Below are 22,801 nucleotides of genomic sequence, written 5' to 3'. Positions count from 1 at the left end.
CAAATAGTTCTCTCTTAATAATAATGCATTGCAAAACACAGAAGTAATGAAGTAGACTGTTTAAAGTAGTTTATAAACAATAAACAATGAGAAAATTGCATTTAATATGTTGGATAGCATTCTGTGAACAAATACATTACATAAAATTACAAAATGCTGAAATTTTCATGGACAGTTTCTACAGTTACCCAAAGATATTTGTTAAGTAATCATGCAATGAAAAACACTAACTAATTATTTTTAATGCAGGAAGCAAGAGCATCTATAAAATAATCTGTAGGGGGATGGGGTGGGTAAGACCTGGAGGGGATGGACTATTTTTAACATTTCTGAAGATGAATGGCAGCTTGCAAGTAGCCATTAAAAAGGTCCAGTTTCAACCCTGTTAAATACCTGTGTAATATCGACTTCTCAATCATCATCTTGAAAGAAAAACACCTGACTGCACTATATCACTATATTTTTTCCTTCCCCCAAGAGTTAGATGGAGGGGGGAGGTCGTTGCATGTGGTGCCACCTCGCCCCCGGGTGTGTGCGCCCTCGGCAGGAAGCATCGCAGTTTTCCTGCAAATTCTAATATATTAAAGGTAAGGAAAAGGGATACAATGTTAGTGTTCCACATTCCGTTAACACGGAGACTACCACAACAAGGAGCATTAATTTAGCTTGGATAAGGACAAGTGACAGGCCTGTCTGGATAGCCAAGCACATTACTACACCCTCTTCTGGGACACAAGGACCCACGTCTGTCCTGGATTGAATCCACCTCACATATTAACAAACCAGTGCAGTGTGCCAGACAGCTTGGATGTTATTTATGGTTGGTTTTCCACATCCACCTAGCTAAACACTGGGCTGGTTCCCACAGCCCACCTCAGATACATGATGCACAAACAACATGTGAAAATATCTGTTGCTGCCAGAAGGGATACACTGATTCCTGTCCAGGATGAGGGAGAGCTGGTAGTAGCTTTAAAATTCGTTAGGGAATGGCAAGCCTTCCTAATAATAGCCTATATATGGGTATGGTTGGTTCTCTGTGAAAACTAAATAAGCACCATACTAGTCCCAACCTGAGGCATTGGCTGGATACATGGTACAGGAAGGGGAAGGGGAAAGGGAAAAAGGGGAAAAAGGGGGGAAAGGGGAAAGGGGAAGGGAAAGGGGGAAAAGGGGGGGAAAGGGGAAAGGGGAAGGGGAAAGGGAAAGGAAAGACAAGAGCTGGAATTATCATATCATTCACTTGCTATGAGTTAGAAAAACCACAGAAAATTTTTATGTAGTGTCCAGATGGTTTGACAAACAATCAGATAAAATGTATATGATCTGACTACAAATGAATATGTATAATCACCATCTCTTTGAATGGAGCAGTAAGCAGTAAAACCTTTTAGTAAGGTGACACAGAATTTCTTCAACTTATATATAAACATATTGGTACAATAAAAATGATGCAAGTATTGCCCTCCCTTCCACTCCATTCCTCATTCAACAACTAGCTTGCCTCTCTTCTTACATGAATATTAATATATTTCATAAATAAAGAAAATAAGCAAATTTATTTGTTTGGGTGCCAATGTAATGCACACTTGTTTTAAAAAATTATTTCTTCAAAATACATTATTACTAGTTTTATATTTTCTAATTCAAGAAATGAGTGTTGAACAAAACTTTCAATAGCCTCCCCACACCTTCTATCATCAATCATTATCAATAAGATACTTTCCAAAATTAAGAACAACTAATATGACATTCTTACTTTTCTCTCGTTCTTCATGTCATCATGCATAATACAAATTCTTACAGCCAAAGAAGGCATGCACCTAACATGATCTGGAGGAAATATTTAGTTCATCTGCTTTGTGAAGATATTGTGTTTTCTTTGAAGAATCATTTAACTAAAAGAGCAGCGGTTAATGAATTTCAATATTCATTCATCAATGTTCTACAAAATAATATAACTCAGAAAACAGTTACTATGAATTATAATATAAAATAATACAACTTAGAAAATGATTACTATGAATTATAATACCTTCCAAAGGCGTAATTTCAACATGCACTAATAGTACTACCTATACTAGCAACTACAGAAATAGCACTGATTCCCTTTCCAGATTACTTTTACTACATGTCAATCACCTGAAAATCCATTTTGAGCTGCAAAAATAATATTTGAAATGTATAGATAAGTTGGGTGAACATACTTAAAACAGAAAATTATGATATAATGCACATTCAAATGCTAATCATTATATTATGATGCCTACCTGTAGGTTCTGAACTTGTAGACAGAGATATTTTGTAAGTTTCTGATCCATAGTAATTTGATGCTTTAAGTGTGAACTGCTTATTTATATCTGTCTCTTCAACACGGGTGATTCTTAAGGTTGCTTCCCATGTGCCTCCTCCCTGTAATTATAACACATATACTGTCACATAATGTGGGCTATGAAAGAAAAAATCATAAAATCATGTTGTCAATAACTCTCATGTAATGAATATGTGCAGTTATACTGGACTTAAACATCGATAGAGAGAGAGAGAGCGAGAGAGAGAGAGAGAGCGAGAGAGAGAGAGAGAGCGAGAGAGAGAGAGCTTATGGAGGATTTGAATGTTAAGGCAATTTACCTACAAGGCTATAATGAATTTTTAGAGCAACTCCCCTAAAAATATTCCACAGTCCTGCATGCAAGCAAAAAGTCCAAGGAGAAAAGTAGTCCTGCTGTATACTGAGGTATGTTGAACCTTAGTAAGCAAGCTGGAATGTTAGTGTTGCCATTAAGACTTAAAACTGAGCAAAACTTGTGAAGTGGACACTTTGTGAGCTGAGCAAGGCCTCTGTGCATTATGGACTTTTATGGTATTAAAGATAAAGCCTGAAACATCTATAATCACATCTCAAGAACTGTCAGAAAGTTGTCTGTCTAGGCAAAGGAAACTTTAAACAATAGAAACTCAAGGTCCGAATATCAACAATGTAAGGAAACAATAGATTGCTATTTACCACCAAGATGATACGTTACATTGTAGATAGGTTCAGTGAAAATAATAATAATAATAATAATAATAATAATACCTTTACCTTTCAGCCACAGCCTTCATCAGAAAAAGAAAGAGAAATACAAACACATTCATTCACGCACACGTGGCCACCATCTCTGGCAGCTTGGACCAGAACTCTCGTCAGAAATGGCATTGTGTGTGTGTGTGTGTGTGTGTGTGTGTGTGTGTGTGTGTGTGTGTGTGTGTGTGAGGGGGGCTTGCACATGTGAATAAATGTGTGTGTTTGTTTCTTCTTCTGACAAAGACTGTGGTTGAAAGCTAATGTGTGAGCATCTTTTAATATTTCCCGTCTGTAACTTAACATGTCATCTTTATGGTGAGCAGCACACTATCTTTTTCATAACTGTCAACAGAAACTTTGTTACTTCTGATAATGATTAACCACCTGCCCTCACTTATAAAATCCAACACAATACCACATGCTGATGACACAACCTTACTTCACTATAGTAGTGACTTCAATACTCTGAAAAATTGTATTGATTATACAACCCCCCAAGTATCTTATTAGTTTAGAGTATATGGATTTCTAATTGGTGAAAATAACATACAATATGGTTTTTACTTTAAAAAAACTTTCTTCTGATGATCCTGCTTTTTGTAAAGTTCTTGGGTGTATACTCAGTTGATACATTACTGTCAGGTATATTAATGGCAAGTTGTTTAGAATAATTTATTTGTTAAAGTGTCTAATGAACTGCATGTGCTAAATCTGTGTTAGAACATTCTGTGTTGCATTTTTTCAAGACATTATTTTATTTGGTACTACAAGACGACTGATAAATCTAAAAAAATGAAAGTTTTGCAATTATTTGTTTGTGTGCAAGTACATGACTGCAGTGCTGGACCACACTGAAATCCCTGCATTACAAAAGTGTAGCATATTGCTAGAGGATCCAAAAATAAATAGTGCAGTCCATTGCTAAAGTAGAGTACTGTGTGGTGATTTGTTTTTGGGAGCAACATAAATGTTAAGAAGTGTCAAGCCAATTCAGATGACTACTTCAGGTTTCTGAACTGACCTGACATGGATGCAACACTTCTGCTGCTGTCAAAAACAAACTACCACACAATTCTCCATTTTATCAGTGGGCACCTCCAATGGTGTGCTATGGCAGTGTGGCATGAGGATTTCAACATACACCAGGACTTCAGAAATGTAACAGCAAGTAAACAGAACATTAATTATGTAAATTTTATTTTTTTGAATTGGCCTATCCCAACTTTAGGGCAACTCTAGTTATGTATGTGTTTCTACTGTAGCAGAAGGCCACTGGAGTAATTACTGGCTCTTCGTATGAGGCACATTGCAAACCTCTGTTTTCTGAGCAATGGGGTTAATCCTATCAATTCAATAGGGAATATACAGATATGAATGCAATATAGGTAGTTATGAAAGCTATTTGGTTTGCAAAAATCTATATACTGAGTGTCAGCAGAAGAGGACACACAGAAAAATGTAAAATTATGGGCATCTGAAGAGAGAAAGGGTAGAAGGAAAGTAAATTGGCAAGCCTTAGCGATACACAAAGAGTCACACAGGACCCAAGATTAGGAGAGACTTACCATATTTTCATTTCATTGATCTACATAAATTATGGGTATGAGTACATAAGTATGACAGCTTTGGAATACACCATTTACCTAAGTAAAGATATGTCTAAATGGTACTTTCTGAAATCAAAATTTATGAGGTGTATTTAGCTCATCCTTCTTACCAAGTTTTCTGGAATGCTTGCTTGATAGTGGTTTTCAGGATCAGTGGAACCCTCTTGAACCTGTTTTCCATCAACTTCCCATACTACTCTTGGCGTTGGGTTTGCTTGGATTTGCACTTTGATTATTCCTTCCTTACCAACTTCAAATCCAAACTGCTCAGTTGGAGAGGATAACTGTGGCTGAGGTGGATCTGTTAGCAGGCAGAAGGACAAAAATCATACACCATCCACAATCGAGTGCTATACGAAAAATGTAAAATTATTATTCTAAACCCAAGTATAAAATAGACACAACAATTGTAATAATTATGTATTCAATAAGGATGTGAATGCTTGGATAAGAGACAAGAGCAAACAGCAGGAATACAATGAGACAACATGGATTATTTTGATTTGGTTTCTCTGTCAAGGGGTTTTCTAAAAGGAAATTTACCTTTCTCCAGTTGCAACCAATAAATTTAATGGGAATATTTTGTTTTCATATAGATACAGTGTAAAATGTTGAAAGTAGGAATCACAATAGGCTTAAGTTAATGTGACAACACTGTTATTGCCATTGAAATTTCTATATTTTCTTTGGTTTATTAGAAAATGTTAAAATAATGAACGAGTTGCAAGTAGTGATGCTAATGTTTAACTCATTATTTCTGTGACTCCATCAGGAAATTTAATTTCCAACCACAGTAAGCAAAGCTTTAACATGAGAACAGATCATTGCTTGCACTGAAGGCAGAGAATAATGAATTTCTTCATGTGGGAATGAAGAAAACTTATTGCCAAATACTAACTGTACACAACAATATAACATTTCCAGCTCTAGGGAGACTGTTTTGAAGCTACTTTTCCAATTAGTACCTGTCCTTTTAAATTGGAAGACTCCCAGTTTCACACGAAAATGGAACTCTGTGCTCAGTTTATACTTCTGGCACATAAGGAAAACATTACCAACATGTCAGGGCAATATAGGCCTTTTAAAATATTCCTCTGAAACCCATTTAAGACTTTACTGACTTGTCAAAAGAACAGAACTGCTCAGTTCAGTACTATATAAACTGAAGGTGGAGGGGAAAAGAAAGAGAGGGAACTACTGATGTCAGCTGCATCAGGACTTAATGAGGAACCAGCAATGATGAGTGAAAGTGTACCAGATTGGTATTCGAACCTGGGATTCCCTGCTTATTACCCAGTTGCATTAACCACTATGTACCAGGACACAGTATTTATCACATCTGTGCAAACTATCTTGCCACGCCTCCCAGCTGACCCACATTCCCACCAAGCACCACCTAATGGCAGTCCCCATCCATGTCCTCCTTGCTCACTACTCTGAAATTACTGCAGAAGATTGAATGTGTTTGTGTATCTGCACTGTACGTGGTTGATTCATTGCCCATCAAGGTGAATCAGGTTATATGAATGCATGATGTCTGTTCTTTAAGAATGTCCACAAGAACAAACACCACATATTCATATCAGTGCAGTACATCACACTAAGTTACAAAGCAATATGATACCTTAAAAATAATGTCACTCCTTGAAGAATTGTTCTCTTCTACTGAAATCCAAAGGGTAAGAACACATTAGAGATTTAATAAACTCATCTGTCACCAGGCACTGTCATCTTACCTTCTTTGTTTAATTTATGATCATCATGTCTTTAGTCATACAAGATCAATGAATACTTAAAATCATGACATGAAAACCATCTTTCCCATGTTTTAGGACATTATATGCTCATGATTATCCTCCATGTGGTTTTCACATGAATGATTTCACAAGATGATGATGATTCACAAAATGACAAGACGCATCTTCCAAGAAATTTATACACACTACCATTATTTTAATTTTTTAATAGATTCTAACTGAAATAATATACTTTTGGCTACCATAAAAGGAAGGAGCTTACAAAGAATCAATTTCAACCTCAACCTTGTACTTGTACTCAACAAATAAGAAACAAAAAAGTAACAAAAAGAAAATAATACAGCCAGAAGCTGTAGATCATCAGCTGATCTGTAACAAAATTACATCTGAATTAATACAAAGTTCCAAGATTTCCAGCAATATAAGCTTATTGAAAGATCATTACATTTCAGACAGTGTCACTCATTATCATCTGGCAAAGTGGTGGGACTGCATCTACATTGCCTTCATTTACGAGGAGCCAGGTAGCAACCTGACCATTCTGAATGCCACAGAGCAGTTGGAAGGGGCTGGAAAGGCAGGTCCTGACATGATCACTCAGGCTCAATCTCGTGTGCCACCTGGATGTTTTTAAGCTGGTGAGGATCACATTGTATTATGACCAGTAACGAGTACCTATCAGAGCTGAGTTGACAGCCTCCATTTACCTTTATGAGACTGTCACTGGTTCTAATTTTGATGGCTTCATTTATTATGCTACCCCACAATCCACTGGCAGAAAACAGCACTCCAGTCCATTCAAAATTACACACAGAGTACTGTTGCAAGCTGTGTTCAGCATTCACTAATTTGTCATTGTGCCCAAGCTGAATGTACCTGCTCCTAGCAGCACTCTACAATTCATCGGCATGTCTGCTTGCACTCATGTTGAATATTGTAAATGTCAGGCATGCAAAGTGTCACTGGATCTTTTGCCATGACAGCTACCTCTAGAATCTTCTGCTGTCTTTCTTCAAAACCATTGTGATCTTGGCTGTCAGCAGTCTGGCATGTCAGAAGCACCAGTTACTTGCTCTCTTCCCACATTACTTTAGCAGTACATGGAGTTAGTATTGCCTTTTTAATTACTATCACTGCAGCCTTCCTCCAGGAAGACCCCTCTCTAGTAGAGAGGCTTTTATAGTCACTTGTAGCCTGAGGCCTGTACAGCAGTGATTCCAAAACAGTCCTACAGTGGTCTGATGTAAGTGTGACCTAACATGTCATCTTGTTTATTCCATGTCCAAATGCCTACTTCCATGGAAAATTATACATTCTAGTGGCCAGCGTTGATGTGTACCAGGAATCAATCCAGGGTCTTCCTGCCAAGTGCTCACACAATAAGCTTGTCATCAACATATCTGTAGAAATGATTGTGTTTGAGGTGAGCAGTTTAGGAAGCACTTTCCTCAAAATGCTCCTTTTATAACTTGGCTAATCCTGTTACTGGGAGAAATCCCACAGCCACACTGTCTGCTTGATGACAATATCACTCACCATACTGATGGACTACGTCACAAATCTGAAGTCTTTCCTAAAGCTTGTGTGTCTGCTGTTTCAGTATTCTGAGTGAATTTTACTTTCTGTCACAACATTTAGGTCTGCAGGAGCCCATCTTTTCCTTTCTCCAAATGAAGGAATTTCCAAAAAAAAATTAAAATATGCTTTTAAATTTTAGGCTACATGATCCATGAACCAGTTACTGTTTTGTCAACTGGTAAGTAGATTCTTCTCTTGTTGCACAGATGTTACCAACATTAACTATTTACTTTTATTTTAAACAGAGCAAACACTTCTCTAATATGGTAAGCTGTCACAACGTGAAGGTTTTCTGTGAAGGTTTTCTGGAACACCACGGGACTAGCTACGGTATTACTAGGTGTCTTACGCTTGTGCTTTCCTCAGACTTTTGAATTAACCAGCCTATCCAGTTATGCAGGGAAGTACATTTAAAATAGAGTTGTTACCAAATAAATACAATTCCTTCTCACAAACAATTTCAAAGATGAAATGTTCTCTACAATACATTTATCCTTCCACATACCTTACCTTTTGAATCTGTAAGTTGAATGCAGTGACTATACAATCTTTGTGTAACTGTCACCTGAAAATTTCCTAATGGAAGTACTGGTCAGATTTATCTGCAAATATATGGCCGCTAAAATTCTGTTCCAATTTCAGTGTATTGTCATAATCATACCCTTCCTTTCTTGCTTCTGTTTTCATTTACCTTCTTCCTTAAGTGTAATTTCTTTTCACCTCCTTCATTCATATTTATCATTCTTCGGTTTGCATTTATGTTGGACTATGGGATTAATTATTCTTTAAATTTATTTTTGTTGCCTTGCAAACCTCTTTTTTCCTATTCCTCAATCAGTTGGCTGATTAAATCTTAGTCTACAATTACCTCTTCTGATGCTGATATACCCATATCCAATTCCATTTAAGAGCACTAACTAATATTCTTCTCTCCAGTTTCGAGCCCTATCTGTATCAGTGACCTAATTACTTATGAGAAGGTGAACTTCTTAGCTGAGATCACTTGTAAACAACCTTTATTGGTGATTACTGGTTTCAGTAAGTAGAGTTACCACCTTCAGATCTTGGTAAAAGGTTATTACGTGTCTTCTACATCAGCTGTACAAGTACTTAAACGTTGCCAGGTATGGGGTGGACAAGGTGAATGACACACTGGCAAGTCAAGGTTAAAACCACAATATACAGAGAAATTTACCAAGTGCTCATTTGGTGAATTACTGTGGATGTTGTGATTTCAACCTCGAGTTGGCGATGCATGGTTTATATCGTTCCTCACTTACCTGGCAATGTTTTAGTAAGAGTACTTTTACACTTGGTGTAGGAGACATGTAATAATCTTTTATCGTGATCTGAATATGGTAACCACACTAACCAAAACTGGTAATCAACAATAACGGTTGTTTACAAGCAATCTTGGCTACGAAGGTCACCTTCTCTCACGTGATCATCACAGATCGGCCCTTAGAATTCAACATGAGTAAACTAAAGTGATCTAATTGCTGTCTTGCCTCCCTCTACCTTCCAGTGCTCCCAATCTTGGATATATCACTACTTATGTTATTTGTGTCACACCCTGTGTCTGCTCTCTTATGTTGAACATTTGAAGAACAAAATTTCATATTATATGAATCAATTAACATTCTTTTACATATTAGAGTACCATTCAAGCTTTTTAAGAATGAGTCACAATGTTTTCTTAGATACTGAATTCATCTAAAGCTCCCCACCACCTTCCTGAAAATGACATTCCGACTAAGTCTGTTTCTCACATTTATATTGTCGTTGTTAGAAAGTTCTACTTACATGTTACATTCAGCATAATTCTACTTTCATTCATTGCAGCATTAGTCAGTGCAAGATGCTGGGAGATGCAACGTAAATATTTCCCATTATCTTGCCATGTGACTTCTCTTGTCAAGTTCTGTGATACCGTCCACGTCTCATTTACTGTGCCTCTTGTCTCTTCCAGCCTTGATAATCCATCAGTCACTGGTTGATCACCTACAACAGAAAATATTAGTTTCTAACTAGCAAAAAGAAATAGAAATCAACACTCTGATGATACAGGGAATCATAAAAAAAATCTACTCAGCAAGTGGTGGCAGAAGAACACACATAGAAAAAAAGATTTTATATACGCAAGCTTTTGGAGCCAGTGGCTCCTTCTTCTAGCAGGGAAAAGAATAGCGATGAAGGAAAAGGACTGGTGAGGTTTATGAAAAGGGGTACAGTTCGGTCCTCCAGAACCCCAGGTCAGGGCAGACTTATTCTTCCATAAGGTGAGTCTCCCAGGGTTTTGGGTGACTTTTCTGAACTCTACCCCTTCTAAGCCTCTCAGTCCTTTTCCTTCATGCCTCTTCCTAGCCTCTTATAACCTTCTGCTGGAAAAAGGAGCCACTGGCTCTGAAAGCTTGCATACGTAAAACCTTTTTTCCTATGTGTGTTCTCATGCCACCACTTGGTGAGAAGATTTTTTATCTATCCAATTACATTACTTTGTCAAAAATTGATTATTTTCATCATTATAAATCAGCTTACTTATCGGATTATTCATTATGGCTACATACATAGCAAAAATGGTTATTATCTGAGACTTTACTATCATCTGAATTACTGCTACTCTTTTGTTTATCGGCTCAACAAGAACATCAAATATTCAAGTGGTGCAGAGGTACAGTGCAGGTTATACTGGAACAGCTTCAGGAGATTTTTCCTTCATTAACATTCCAAAGAGCTAGCATACCCATACGCTGAGCAATATCCTCCTAGGCTCGTTCATCATGTTCCATACATCTTATCAAGGAGGAAAAACTTCAAGAATGTGGAATGCTTCAAGGTACACATTAGCAATAAACTATCATTGTACTGCTTATTGTTATTCACACACATTCTGGATAAATTTAATCAAGTAAATAAGAAAGAAAGCTGCTACTCTGAAAACAGCTACCTCCTCAGTTACAGCAGACTGTTACTGTTCATCTCTTATTGATACCAGCAGTTTAATATTTCCCTGAGTAGAAAGGAATTTAGCAAATTAAATATTTATGACAGACCAGAGCGGTCAATGTTATGCCAGACTCAAGTCAACAAAAAATTGTCAAACTCAGTGGAAAGTAAAAGGAAGTGCCACTGTTTATCAGAACAATTGTAAGTTCAATCATAATGATCTTGTCAATTTTAATGACACAACTTACTCACTAAAAAAACTGTTTTATAAGCCTAATGATCTGTTATGCATATTGCTCTGTTACACTCATTTACTGTGCATTACTACAATAATCCAAAGACTTGTGTGAAATATTTCTCCATACTAATTTTGTATGGAGAAATTGTATAATTATTGCAAACTATGTCTATTTGAAACTGTTTACTATAGCCAGATCTTGATAGCCCAAAACAATTTTTACAACACACAATGCACTCCATTACAAAACTGACTATTTGTTGATGCCTCATAAAATGTCGTATCAACCTATCGCTTCAGTAGTTAAGCTGTGCCACATAGCTGTTTTCTCCACCTCTTCATTAGTTACTTGATATATGCACCTAATCACCAGCATTCTCCTGCAACAACACAGTTCAGAAGCTTCCACTCTCCTCTTGTGTGTATTGCTAATCACCTGCTTATCATCTTTTGTAAAAGGTACATTTCAGACAAATGCCTCCAAAAAATACTTCCTGGAACTTAAATCTATATTTTATGTTAACAAATTTCTCTTTTTCAGAAACACTTTTCTTGTTATTTTCAGTCAGTATTTTATATCCTCTGCACTTTGTCCATTGTCTGTCACCAAATAACAAAATTCATCTACCGTTTCTAATGTCTCATTTCCTAACATAATTACCTAAGCATCTCATTTAATCTGCCTACATTCAATTAACCTGGTTTTACTTTTATTGATGTTCATCTTATAAACTCTTTTCAAAATACTATCCATTTGGTTCTCATGCTCTTAGAAGTCCTTTTGCAACACTGGGAGAATTATAACATCGTTGGTAAGGCTTAAAGTTTATATTTCATTCCCTGAACATTAATTAATCTTCCAAATTTCTTCTAGGTTTTCTTTATGTCTGCTCTACATATGAACTGAGCAACATGGGTGATAACCTACAATTCAGCCTCTCTTCCTTCTCAAATACTGCTTCCTTTTTATGTCCTTTGGTAGACTCATGTTCAGAACTGTGACACTTCAAATCCCTGTCCAGGCATCCAGACAACTTTTCCATGAATTCCCTAAACTGCTTAATGCAAAGGCTGAGATGGTTACTTTGAAAGGACACATCAATTTCCTATCCCAATTTGAGCTTTTGCTACATCTTCACCGACTTCACCTTTGATGGGGCGTTAAACACTAATCTTTCTTAGTTCCATCATGTCATTGGATGCTTACAGCCACAGTCTTGTTACTGGACAAGCTTCTGAATAACAAAGTATATACTCTAGTCAAAATTGTCAAAAGCTTTATCAGAATCTGCAAACGCTTTATTACATTACATTACATTAATTGCATTTCTTCTACCTATCCTACGAAGATTAACAATAGTGTCCTTATTGCTCAGTGTATTCCTACGTTTCTGAAGAACCCAACACTTTTGTTCTTCAGGTTGGCTTCTACTAGTTGTTCCATCATTCTGTAGATAGTTTATGTTAATACACACATCAAAAAAAGTTTTGCATCACCTCGGTTTTGAGAGTTCCAGACCCTGTACAGAAAATTGGAAGAGAGATCAACATAAACATCATTTCCACCCTTTTTATTGCTCATAAAAATCACTCATTGCATGTTATACCACCACACAGCGGGACCTTCGGAGGTGGTGATCCAGACTGCTGTACACATCGATACCTCTAATACCCAGTAGCACATCCTGTTGCATTGATGCATGCCTGTATTCATTGTGGCACACTATCCACAAGTTCATCAAGGCACTGTTAGTCCAGACTGTCCCACTCCTCAATGGCGATTCGGCATAGATCCCTCAGAGTGGTTGGTGGGTCACGTCGTCCATAAACAGCCCTTTCCAATCTATCCCAGGCATGTTTGATATGGTTCATGTCTGGAGAACATGCTGGCCACTCTAGTCGAGTGATGTCATTATCCTGAAGGAAGTCATTCACAATATGTGCACAATGGGGGTGCGAACTGTCGTCCATGAAGACGAATGCCTCACTAATATGCTGCTGGCATGGTTGCACTATCGATCGGAGGATGGCATTCACATATCGTACAGCCATTACGGCGCCTTCCATGACCACCCCAAAGTAAGCAGGGAACCTCCACCTTGCTGCACTCACTGGACAGTGTGTCTAAGGCATTCAGCCTGACAGGGTTGCCTCCGAACACGTCTGGTTGAAGGCATATGCGATACTCATTGGTGAAGAGAATGTCAAGCCGATCCCGAGTGGTCCATTCGGCATGTTGTTGGGCCCATCTGTACCACACTGTATGGTGCCGTGGTTGCAAATATGGATCTTGCCATGGACGTCGGGAGTGAAGTTGCGCATCATGCAGCCTATTGCGTACAGTATGAGTCGTAACACGATGTCCTGTGGCTGCACGAAAAGCATTATTCAATATGATGGCATTGCTGTCAGGGTTCCTCTGAGCCATAATTTGTATGTAGCGGTCATCCACTGCAGTTTTAGCCTTTGGGCGGACTGAGCAAAGCATGTCATCAACAGTTGCTGTCTGTCTGTATCTCCATGTTTGAACAACATTGCTTCGGTTCACTCTGAGACACCTGGACACTTCCCGTGTTGAGAGCCCTTCCTGGCACAAAGTAACAATGGGGATGTGATCGAACCACAGTATTGACTATCTAGGCTTTCTTGAACTACAGACAGCACAAGCCATGTACCTCCTTCCTGGTGGAATGACTGGAACTGTTCAGCTGTTGGACCCCTCCATCTAATAGGTGCTGCTCACGCACGGTTGTTTACATCTTTGGGTGGGTTTAGTGACATCTCTGAACAGTCAAAAGGAGTGTGTCTGTGATAAAATATCCACAGTCAGTGTCTATCTTCAGGAGTTCTGGGAACCAGGGTGATGCAAAACATTTTTTGATGTATGTATTATACAAACACGACTTATTAAACTAATGGTTCAGTCATTCTCATACCTGTAAGCACCTGCTTTCTTTGATACTGCAATTATTGTATTCTTCATTAAGTTAGAGGGTATTTCATCTATACCCTGCATACCAAGATTACGTTCTTCCAAGGATCTAAATAATTGTGAATGGTTTTCGTCAACTCCAGGTGCCTTGTGTTGACTTGGCCTTTCAATGATTTGTCAAAATCTTCTTGCAGTGCTGTATCACCTGTTCATTTTCATTCACCTCCTGTATTGTATATGTTTCTTTCCCTTATATAGCTATGCAGTTACAGTATCTAACAAAGTCCGTTTAGAGACTTTGAGGACTTATGGTGGGAACCAAGATTAATAAGTTTAGCATAGGAACTCATGTCTGGAAACATACCAGTTTCCTGCTACACACAAGATACCACAACACACGAAGATAGCATGTACGTGATGATCACTGACGTCAACAAAGATATGGTACATCTGTACCATGCATTCCCTGGTCCTCCAGCATCCACTGCACACATAACCCACACCAGTAGGTCCTCCCTGGATGCCACAGAGGTCTTGTAAATCAAGGATTTCATGTGACCCAAGAAGTAGCAGTCTGTTCTTGACTGCACGTGAAAAATGAGGTGGTGCACCAATGTGCTGAAACAACATGTTTTGATGCACATGCCGTGGCACATTTTCCAAGAGCCCCTGCAGTATAACATCAAGGAGTCACAAGTACAGGGGATAGGAAAGATAATGTGAACAGTGGTACTAATGGGATGGCTGCGTCTGACAGTCAACAATGCAGGTAAGGCATGTGTCACACTGGACTGTGCATGTTCAGCACGGATTAGGTATCAGTGCAGGTTATTATTTACAAGTAGTGCTTCGTATTAGCATTCAGAGGTCGAGGTCGACATGCAATGAAAGACCTAACAGAGTTCCAATGAGAGCAGATTGTGGGAGCAGAGCTCAACACCCATCTTCAAGACCCCGTATCTTTTGACACTGTCCGCAGAGTGACACTGTCCGCAGAGAACTCCATAAAGCAAATATTCATGGACGAGCTATTATACCGAAACTATTAGTGACAAAAACCAACACAAAGAAGCATAAAACATGGTGTCAGGAGCGTAAATCCTGGGCAGCTGATCAGTGGAAACACATCATATGGTCCAACAAGTCAACGTTTTCATTATTCCCAACATCGGGTCAGGTTTACATCTGGAGAATGCCAAATGAAGCCTACTATCCTGACTGCTTGATTCCAATCATTACACATGGAGGTGAAAGTGTGATGGTGTGGGCAGCCATATCAGGGTATTCTGCTGGCCCTGTCATTACTCTCAAGGTCCATGTTACAGCCAACTATTATGTGAACATTTTACGTAATCAGGTGCACTGCATGACCCAAATGTTGTTCCCTAAAAATGATGCCATATTTCAGGATAACAACTCACCAATTCACACAGCAAGGACAGTACAATCATGGTATGAGGAGCATGTAACTGAACTGCAGCATCTTCTCTGGCCTACCAGCCCCCAGACTTTAACATTATCGAACCCTTGTGGGTGGTACTAGGGTGTAGACTCCAGAACATATTTCCGCCTCCTCGTCACTACAGGAGTTAGAAGAGGTTCTGACTGGAGAGTGGCATAACATTCCACTGGAGACTATACAATCATTATATGCCAGTTTTCCAAGAGGAATCTCAGCTGTATTATGGGCAAATGTGGCCCAACCCCTAATTAATAAACTATTCACAAGTAAGTACAGGTGTTCACATTATTTTGCCTATCCCTTGTATATGGCACCCATGAGGTGTGTTGGAAGAAGGTATGGCCCAATCACACGTTAGTCCAGGAACCCTGCCCAAATGTTCAGACCACACCATTCCTGGTACCCATGGGGGTGCGCAGCATGTGGGTTTTCGATACCTCACATACAACTGTTTTGGGAACTGAGAATACATTCTCTGGTGAACTTCGCTTCATCTGTGAAAAGGATCTGTTATGGGAGTTGGGCTCATCCACCCAACAGTGCAATAACCACCTGGAGAAATGGGCTCATGATGCAAAATCCTGTGGCTGCATTGGCTGTAGCTGCATTGCCTGTACTTTCTGGGGTGGTATTAGTGTAGCTGCTGCTCATCCAGAACCAGCCAGACAATCTGGCGAGTAATCCACATTCAGTCAGCCTTCCGCCACTGTTGGAAGTCCAGAAGTCTACTTATGTCAGAGCACAGTACCACTCACTGTGTACTGAAGTTCATAGACTATTCAAAGCAATAAAGATTCATCATTGTGTTCTCTGGTTGAATAAAGTCCTCATACAGAAATGGATTTCATCCAAAGTTAGGCATACTGTATTAAAATGTTTTACTGAAATTAAACTAATGTCCTTTGTATGTTGCATAAGCTACCGTATGTGATTTCCTCCAGACGTCAAACCTATTGAACTGTTGTCTAGTCTGTAGGAGAATGGCATACGTAATACCCTAGCCAGTGGCACCAAAAATGTGGAGATTTGAAAGTGTGTTATGGAATTTTGCATGTACTGAGAAACTGCTATGTTTCCAGACACAAGTTCCTGTGCTAAACTTAACTGTCTTGGTCCCCACTACAAGTCCTACATGTCTGCAAAGACAATTTAGTTACACCCTGCATACTTCTTAAAGCTTTCAGACTTCACTTCTTTTCTTACTACTGGTATGCTATCAGAGGTCCTGCATATCCAATACACCCCTCCCTCCCCATCAACATTTTAGTAAAGTTGTTTATATTTTCAAATTTACTTCCTGCCTAGTTATTCAACTGCTGCCTGCACTATTTCATTCATTCCTCTTCTATTATAGTCCTCTCCTCCACTTCAAACAAAGGAAAATCCAGGATGTAATAACGACAATATTATGAAAAGAATAGATTGCTACTCACCGACTGGAGATCTTGAGTTGTAGACAGACACAACAAAAATCCTGCAAACAAGTAAGCTTACAACCAAAAGGCCTGGTCTCGGCAGCCAGAGACAGTGGTTCTGTGTGTGTGTGTGTGTGTGTGTGTGTGTGTGTGTGTGTGAGAGAGAGAGAGAGAGAGAGAGAGAGAGAGAGAGAGAGAGAGAACTCCAGACGAACGCCTTATGGCCAAAAGCTTACTTATTTAGCAGTCTTTTTGTTGTGGCTGTCTGTGACTCAACATCTCCTCTATATGGTGAGTAGCAATCTATTCTTTTCATTATGCTGTCATTTCTCCTCCATTTGAGTTACTTGTTGCATCATCTTCCATTTGAAATTGTATTTTTTCCAATTTAACAAGATCCCATCTCCTTAATTCTCTAATTATTTGCGATTTCTTCCGTCTTAGTCTGCATTTCATAAACAATATGTGATGGTCACGATCGACAGCTGCTGCTGTAAATGTTTTGAAGTTGAAAATGTAGTTTCTATATCTCTGTCTAGCAGTTGCATAATCTGCTTCAAACTTTATGTATTCCCAGGTCTCCTCTGCATTATAGTCTTCTTTCATGATTCTTAAACCAAGTGTTTTCAATGGTTAAACCATGTTCTGTGCAAAATTCCCCTTCATTCTTCCCCATATGTTCATGTTTTTCTTCTATTTTTTACCTCTCCCACAGTCAAATTAGAGTCCCCATCGCAATTAAGGTTTCAAATTTCTTACTACTTTGTGTACATTAAGTGTTAAAATATCTATATGAGAAGTAGGCCCTACATCCTATATGTTTTCTGAAGTGAGTGCTGGTTGCTATGTATGTATTCTTACGCCAAATGATTTAAGATCACACACAGGCCTTAAAAAGTAACAAAGACATGAAGACATGATGTCAGAGGGCTCAACAAGACCTAACTTAGTCCTTGGCTCACCACAGGTTTGTTCACACATAATCTTCCCTAGTACAGTCTCAGGATCATATCCGTCTATCTCTGATTCCATATGAAGAATTTCAGATGCAGAAGATTTAAATTCTACTAGATTTTCAGTGTCGTATGTCACATAAAATTCTGTAAACTGAATCTTTCATGAATCATAATGTGGTATAAAAATCATTTCACTCAGAGGTACTCTGATCGATGTGCTAGTTTTTACACATATCTCTGCAACTAACTGCAAGTTAATGTCTTTGATTCCTGGCCACTTGATTTGGAAATATTCATTGGTCACAGATTGGTAGCATCCAGTTTCATACTTTTTGGGATGCTGATAGTATTGCTGTAATGTAGCAAACTCACTAACCACAAGTTCAATCCACGGCTAAATTAGCAATTACCGTATTTATAAATTTTTCCCCCTTCTTTTGTCAATACCTAATCCACAAAAAATCTTGAATCTTTTCAGATTGATATCATAAATTTTTTGTCTTTCTTTTCTTTTCTCTGCCGCATACCTCTATTTAGATTTTCTGAAAATAGCAAGATGAACCAGTTATGTGGAATTTAAAAAAAAAAAGGATTAGGGTAGTTGACATAAACATTTTAAAATGGATGTGTAATGTGACTGTAATACTGAAGAACACAGTATATGAGACCAATGAACAACCTGATAATACAAATGTGTATTTCATAATCATAATTTTAGTTTTGTATAGGTAGGCTAATTCTCAATTCTGATTATTTTTCACAGAACTTGAGGTAGTTAAAAATGTCAAGCAATTTGTTGTGAAATTAGATGTATATCATTGATCTTATTATAATTGACAACAATGTAAAAAAAGAAAGACTGCTACTTACTGTAAAGAAGACATGTTAAGTTGCAGACAAGCACAATTAAAAGACACTTACTGACTATGCCTGTCTGCAACTTAAAGAGACTTCTTTACAGTAAGTAGCAATCTGTCCTTTTCCACATTGTTGATGATCCTACCTGGAGTTTCCAATGTTTTACTATACTGAAGTCATAACAAAGAATGAAAATATGCACATTGTTAAAAAGTTATTATGGTTATTGCAGATATAATTGCTCAGCTTAGTGTGATTTGTCTTTCGCTTTGTACAATGCTGACTTTGTTACACAGTAAGGCAGTTTGTAACTTCAAATATTTTGGGTTAAGATGTGATTTAAATATTTTTGCCTGGTACAATAAACAGAAAATTGTAACTAGAGTATGCCAGGTATCAGATACGTACTTGAGTCATTGTTTCTAATGTTACTAAATGATAATATGTGGTGAAACTATTAACATACTAACGACAATGTTATCTTTTTACAAAATAAATTTATTGAAGCAATTAATTTCCTATATTATGTATGTGATGGAGTAGTAATATAAACTACACCCTTGATAAAATTATGCTCTATTACGACTCCTGTGGGTGATAGTAGTCTGAGCTTCATTAATAAATAACACACAATATCAACAACATTCAATGATTCAAAATATTCATTATCATTTACTACAAAACAAATGAAGATGGTAGCCAAGTGGAAATACTCACCAATGAACCAGGTGAGGTTGGCAGGTGGCCGGCCATTGGGGATGCTACACGAGGCGTGGACGGATTTCCCCGCAACTAATTCATACCGATTGCCGTCTCCCGTTGTCGAGTCCGATGGTGTCAGGAAGATCTGCGGCTGCACTGGTGCTCCTGAAACACAACAGTCGCTTCTGGGTTCACTGTACTCCCTGTTTACCTGTTAACGGCCCCACTGACATGAAACTAGTGAATCGTTGTTGCCTGAAATGTAGTAGGCCTGATCTACTAATAAGTTCTTTACAGGCCTGGTGTACATCCACTGATATACTCCAAAAGCAACCTTGCTGTATGTTGTGGAGCGTACTTTTTGTATTACTGTCACCTCCCTTAGTTCCTGTTCCATCTGCAAAGGAAATATTGATTTCGAGACTGTAGCATGTATGTATGATGCTGGTATCTCCTAATCCTATGGTAAACAAATTTTATCTATATTTGTACACCCACACTGTTTATACGGACATTCATGAAAAGCCACATTAGCAGCTTCTCGGTTATTCATTCCTATGAAGGCAAATAGGAAAGTAAGGCACAATAATTTTTTTCTTCCCTGGTACTTCAGCTAGAATACTGAAATTTCACAGTGATCTAGTTTGAAGTTTGCACTACAGATGGTATTTTGATTTCATGGCGATTGACAAAACCAGCTCTGGGTAACCTACTAGTCAATATCCTTCATATATTCAAACTTTCTTCAAAATTATTCTGAACATTGGGGGGGGGGGGTTGGGGAGTATGGTAGCTGTCTTCACTGCCCTCACTGGGTATGTCCTTGTTAACAATCGATTCATAAGCTACCTTGCTCCTGAGGAATCTCCCAGAGTCTCAGTCTGGCATTTGCTTGTTGTACAGTTTGTTTTACCATTTCACTATAATTCACTCTTTATACATACTCCCAGATTTTTAATGGATCAGATTGGTCCCACAGATTGCTAAACAATCATGTAATCAACTAATAACAGGGTTTTCAATGTATTTATGTACTGTAAGCTGCATGTGTTTATGTTATGGCCCAAATGCCAATCATTACACCAAGTGTCCATCCTTTGTAGGTTTTCATGTATTTCACTGCTATAATTTACAGTGAACATTGACACAAGCATTAGCTATTTTCCCTCTTGACTGAAGATCTTGAGTTTGCAACAATGATGTCCCAAGTAACTGCAAGCCGAATTGGCACACTAACCCTCCAGCAGGCGTGGTCATAGTGAGGTACGGGAAAAATAACGAAATTATCTGTATTACAAATATAGCTCCCTTTACCTGTAATTCTTCACAATGAGAATAAATGTCCTTGTGTTCCAATTGCTCATGCAGTTAAGGAGATGATGACATCATCATCATCATCATCATCATCACAAGCATCTGCAAAGGGGTGGCAACAGGGGCCACTTTCCCCCTACTGGAATGGGGATGCAAATTTTTATTCATTATGAAAATCTCTCACACTTCTAGCAATGGTTGTCAGCAATCCTTCTCAGCTACAGGTTTAACAATACTGAGCTTCACAGGAAGTATTGTGACTTCAGCAATCACTATTTATCTTGGTTCCTAGGACTGTCTTAAACACTATGGGGTGCAACACATCACTCAATGCAGTCACAGACCTACAAATTCTGTAGTCCCTTTCACCTGAATGCACAATACCGTGAAATTTATGAGGTGAGTACTGCCTTATTTCAGACCTAGGCTGCTAAAAGTCGGTTCTACCAGTCAATTTGAGGTGGGCTTTAGGAGATTTCCTACATCCATTCAGTTGAATCCTCACCATGGCTTATAGTTGTTCCAACGAATTCAAAAAAATGTAGCTTTTGAAACACATTTTATCAACTTCAGTTATGCATTTTATCAACTTTAGTTATGCCAATCAACATTAAAAATAGAAAGCATGAAAGTAATGCAATAAATCCATCAACATGATCAGATGGGAAGTTCACTAAGCAAACAAAGTGTCGCAGATGTCATCAAAATTGAATGAGAGCTTTTCAAAGTTTATTCCTAGTTTCTTCACCTCATGGGACATTAATGAGGCACTTGTTTTTGCACATTTTTGCCGATACCCAACAAGATTTTCTGAGTAAGTCTGATTTTTGTATTTCATATTTTAGAATTTCAGTGTCAACGACAATGGAATATTAAGAAACTTTTTTTGAATATTTTTATCTATACAGGGCGTACATAAAGTCCGGGAACACTTTCAATTATTTATTGCACCAGAACCAAACACTGTACAGATATCATACATATGTCATTTTGAAGAGAAATCCTGAAAGTTTTTTTTTCATGTAGACCGCCACAGTGTAGTTTGGTAATTTGCCGATAGTCAGCACTAGTCGCAAACCTGGTGAGTTCAGGTACGGAGCGAGCTTTCTGTGTGTTGGATCACCAGATTACATTCCGTGTGACTTTTTTTCTGTGGGGACACAATAAAGGTCTGATGTATGTACAGTCTCTACCACGTGATGTAGAAGAGCTCCAGGAGAGAATACGGGAAGTGACTGCCACAACCGACAATGCCATGCTGGGACGGGTCTGGCAAGAATTCAATTACCGTATTGACACCTGCCAGATCACTCATGGTTCGCATATCAAATGTTTGTTAAAAAAAAAAAAAAAAAAAAAAAAAAAAAAAAAAAAAAAAAAAAAGTTCCCGAGTTTCTCTTCAAAATGCAATGTGTATGACATCTGTACAATGTTCAGTTCTTGTGCAACAAATAATTGAAAGTGTTCCCAGACTTTATGTACACCCTGAATTTTGTAACTTATTGGTAACCCCGGATGCACTCATGTGATGACATAATTTCAGATTCAGATTGTTCAATACCACAAGATTGTGTACTCTCCTGAAATACGCATATCATCTAAGTATCAAAGTAACCTACTTTAAAAATGATGAGTGGATAACTATCATTCACTTAAGATAAATTAGTTTTGTTTACTTGCTGTCAAAATTAATGCTTTGGGTATGACACATTTTGAAGCACACAAACTCAGTTACATCGAAAATTGTAATTTTTGAAATACACTCCTGGAAATTGAAATAAGAACACCGTGAATTCATTGTCCCAGAAAGGGGAAACTTTATTGACACATTCCTGGGGTCAGATACATCACATAATCACACTGACAGAACCACAGGCACATAGACACAGGCAACAGAGCATGCACAATGTCGGCACTAGTACAGTGTATATCCACCTTTCGCAGCAATGCAGGCTGCTATTCTCCCATG

General features: G+C 38.2%; 1 protein-coding gene across 1 annotated transcript in view; it reads right to left on the bottom strand.

Moving 5' to 3' along the window:
• Nucleotides 1-22,801, bottom strand: part of LOC124545930 (fasciclin-3) — a 241,508-nt gene that overhangs the window by 113,528 nt on the left and 105,179 nt on the right. Inside the window, exons 5-8 of the mRNA XM_047124890.1 lie at nucleotides 19,534-19,683; nucleotides 9,813-10,010; nucleotides 4,785-4,975; nucleotides 2,271-2,412 (exon numbers count right to left, since the gene is read on the bottom strand). Of these exons, the coding sequence (XP_046980846.1) occupies nucleotides 2,271-2,412; nucleotides 4,785-4,975; nucleotides 9,813-10,010; nucleotides 19,534-19,683 (681 nt within the window). The remainder of the gene's footprint in view (nucleotides 1-2,270; nucleotides 2,413-4,784; nucleotides 4,976-9,812; nucleotides 10,011-19,533; nucleotides 19,684-22,801) is intronic.

Source organism: Schistocerca americana, chromosome 8, assembly GCF_021461395.2.
Source record: "Schistocerca americana isolate TAMUIC-IGC-003095 chromosome 8, iqSchAmer2.1, whole genome shotgun sequence".
Taxonomy (NCBI): domain Eukaryota; kingdom Metazoa; phylum Arthropoda; class Insecta; order Orthoptera; family Acrididae; genus Schistocerca; species Schistocerca americana.
The sequence above is the reverse complement of the archived record's forward strand: the minus strand, read 5'-3'. Positions and strand labels throughout refer to the sequence as shown.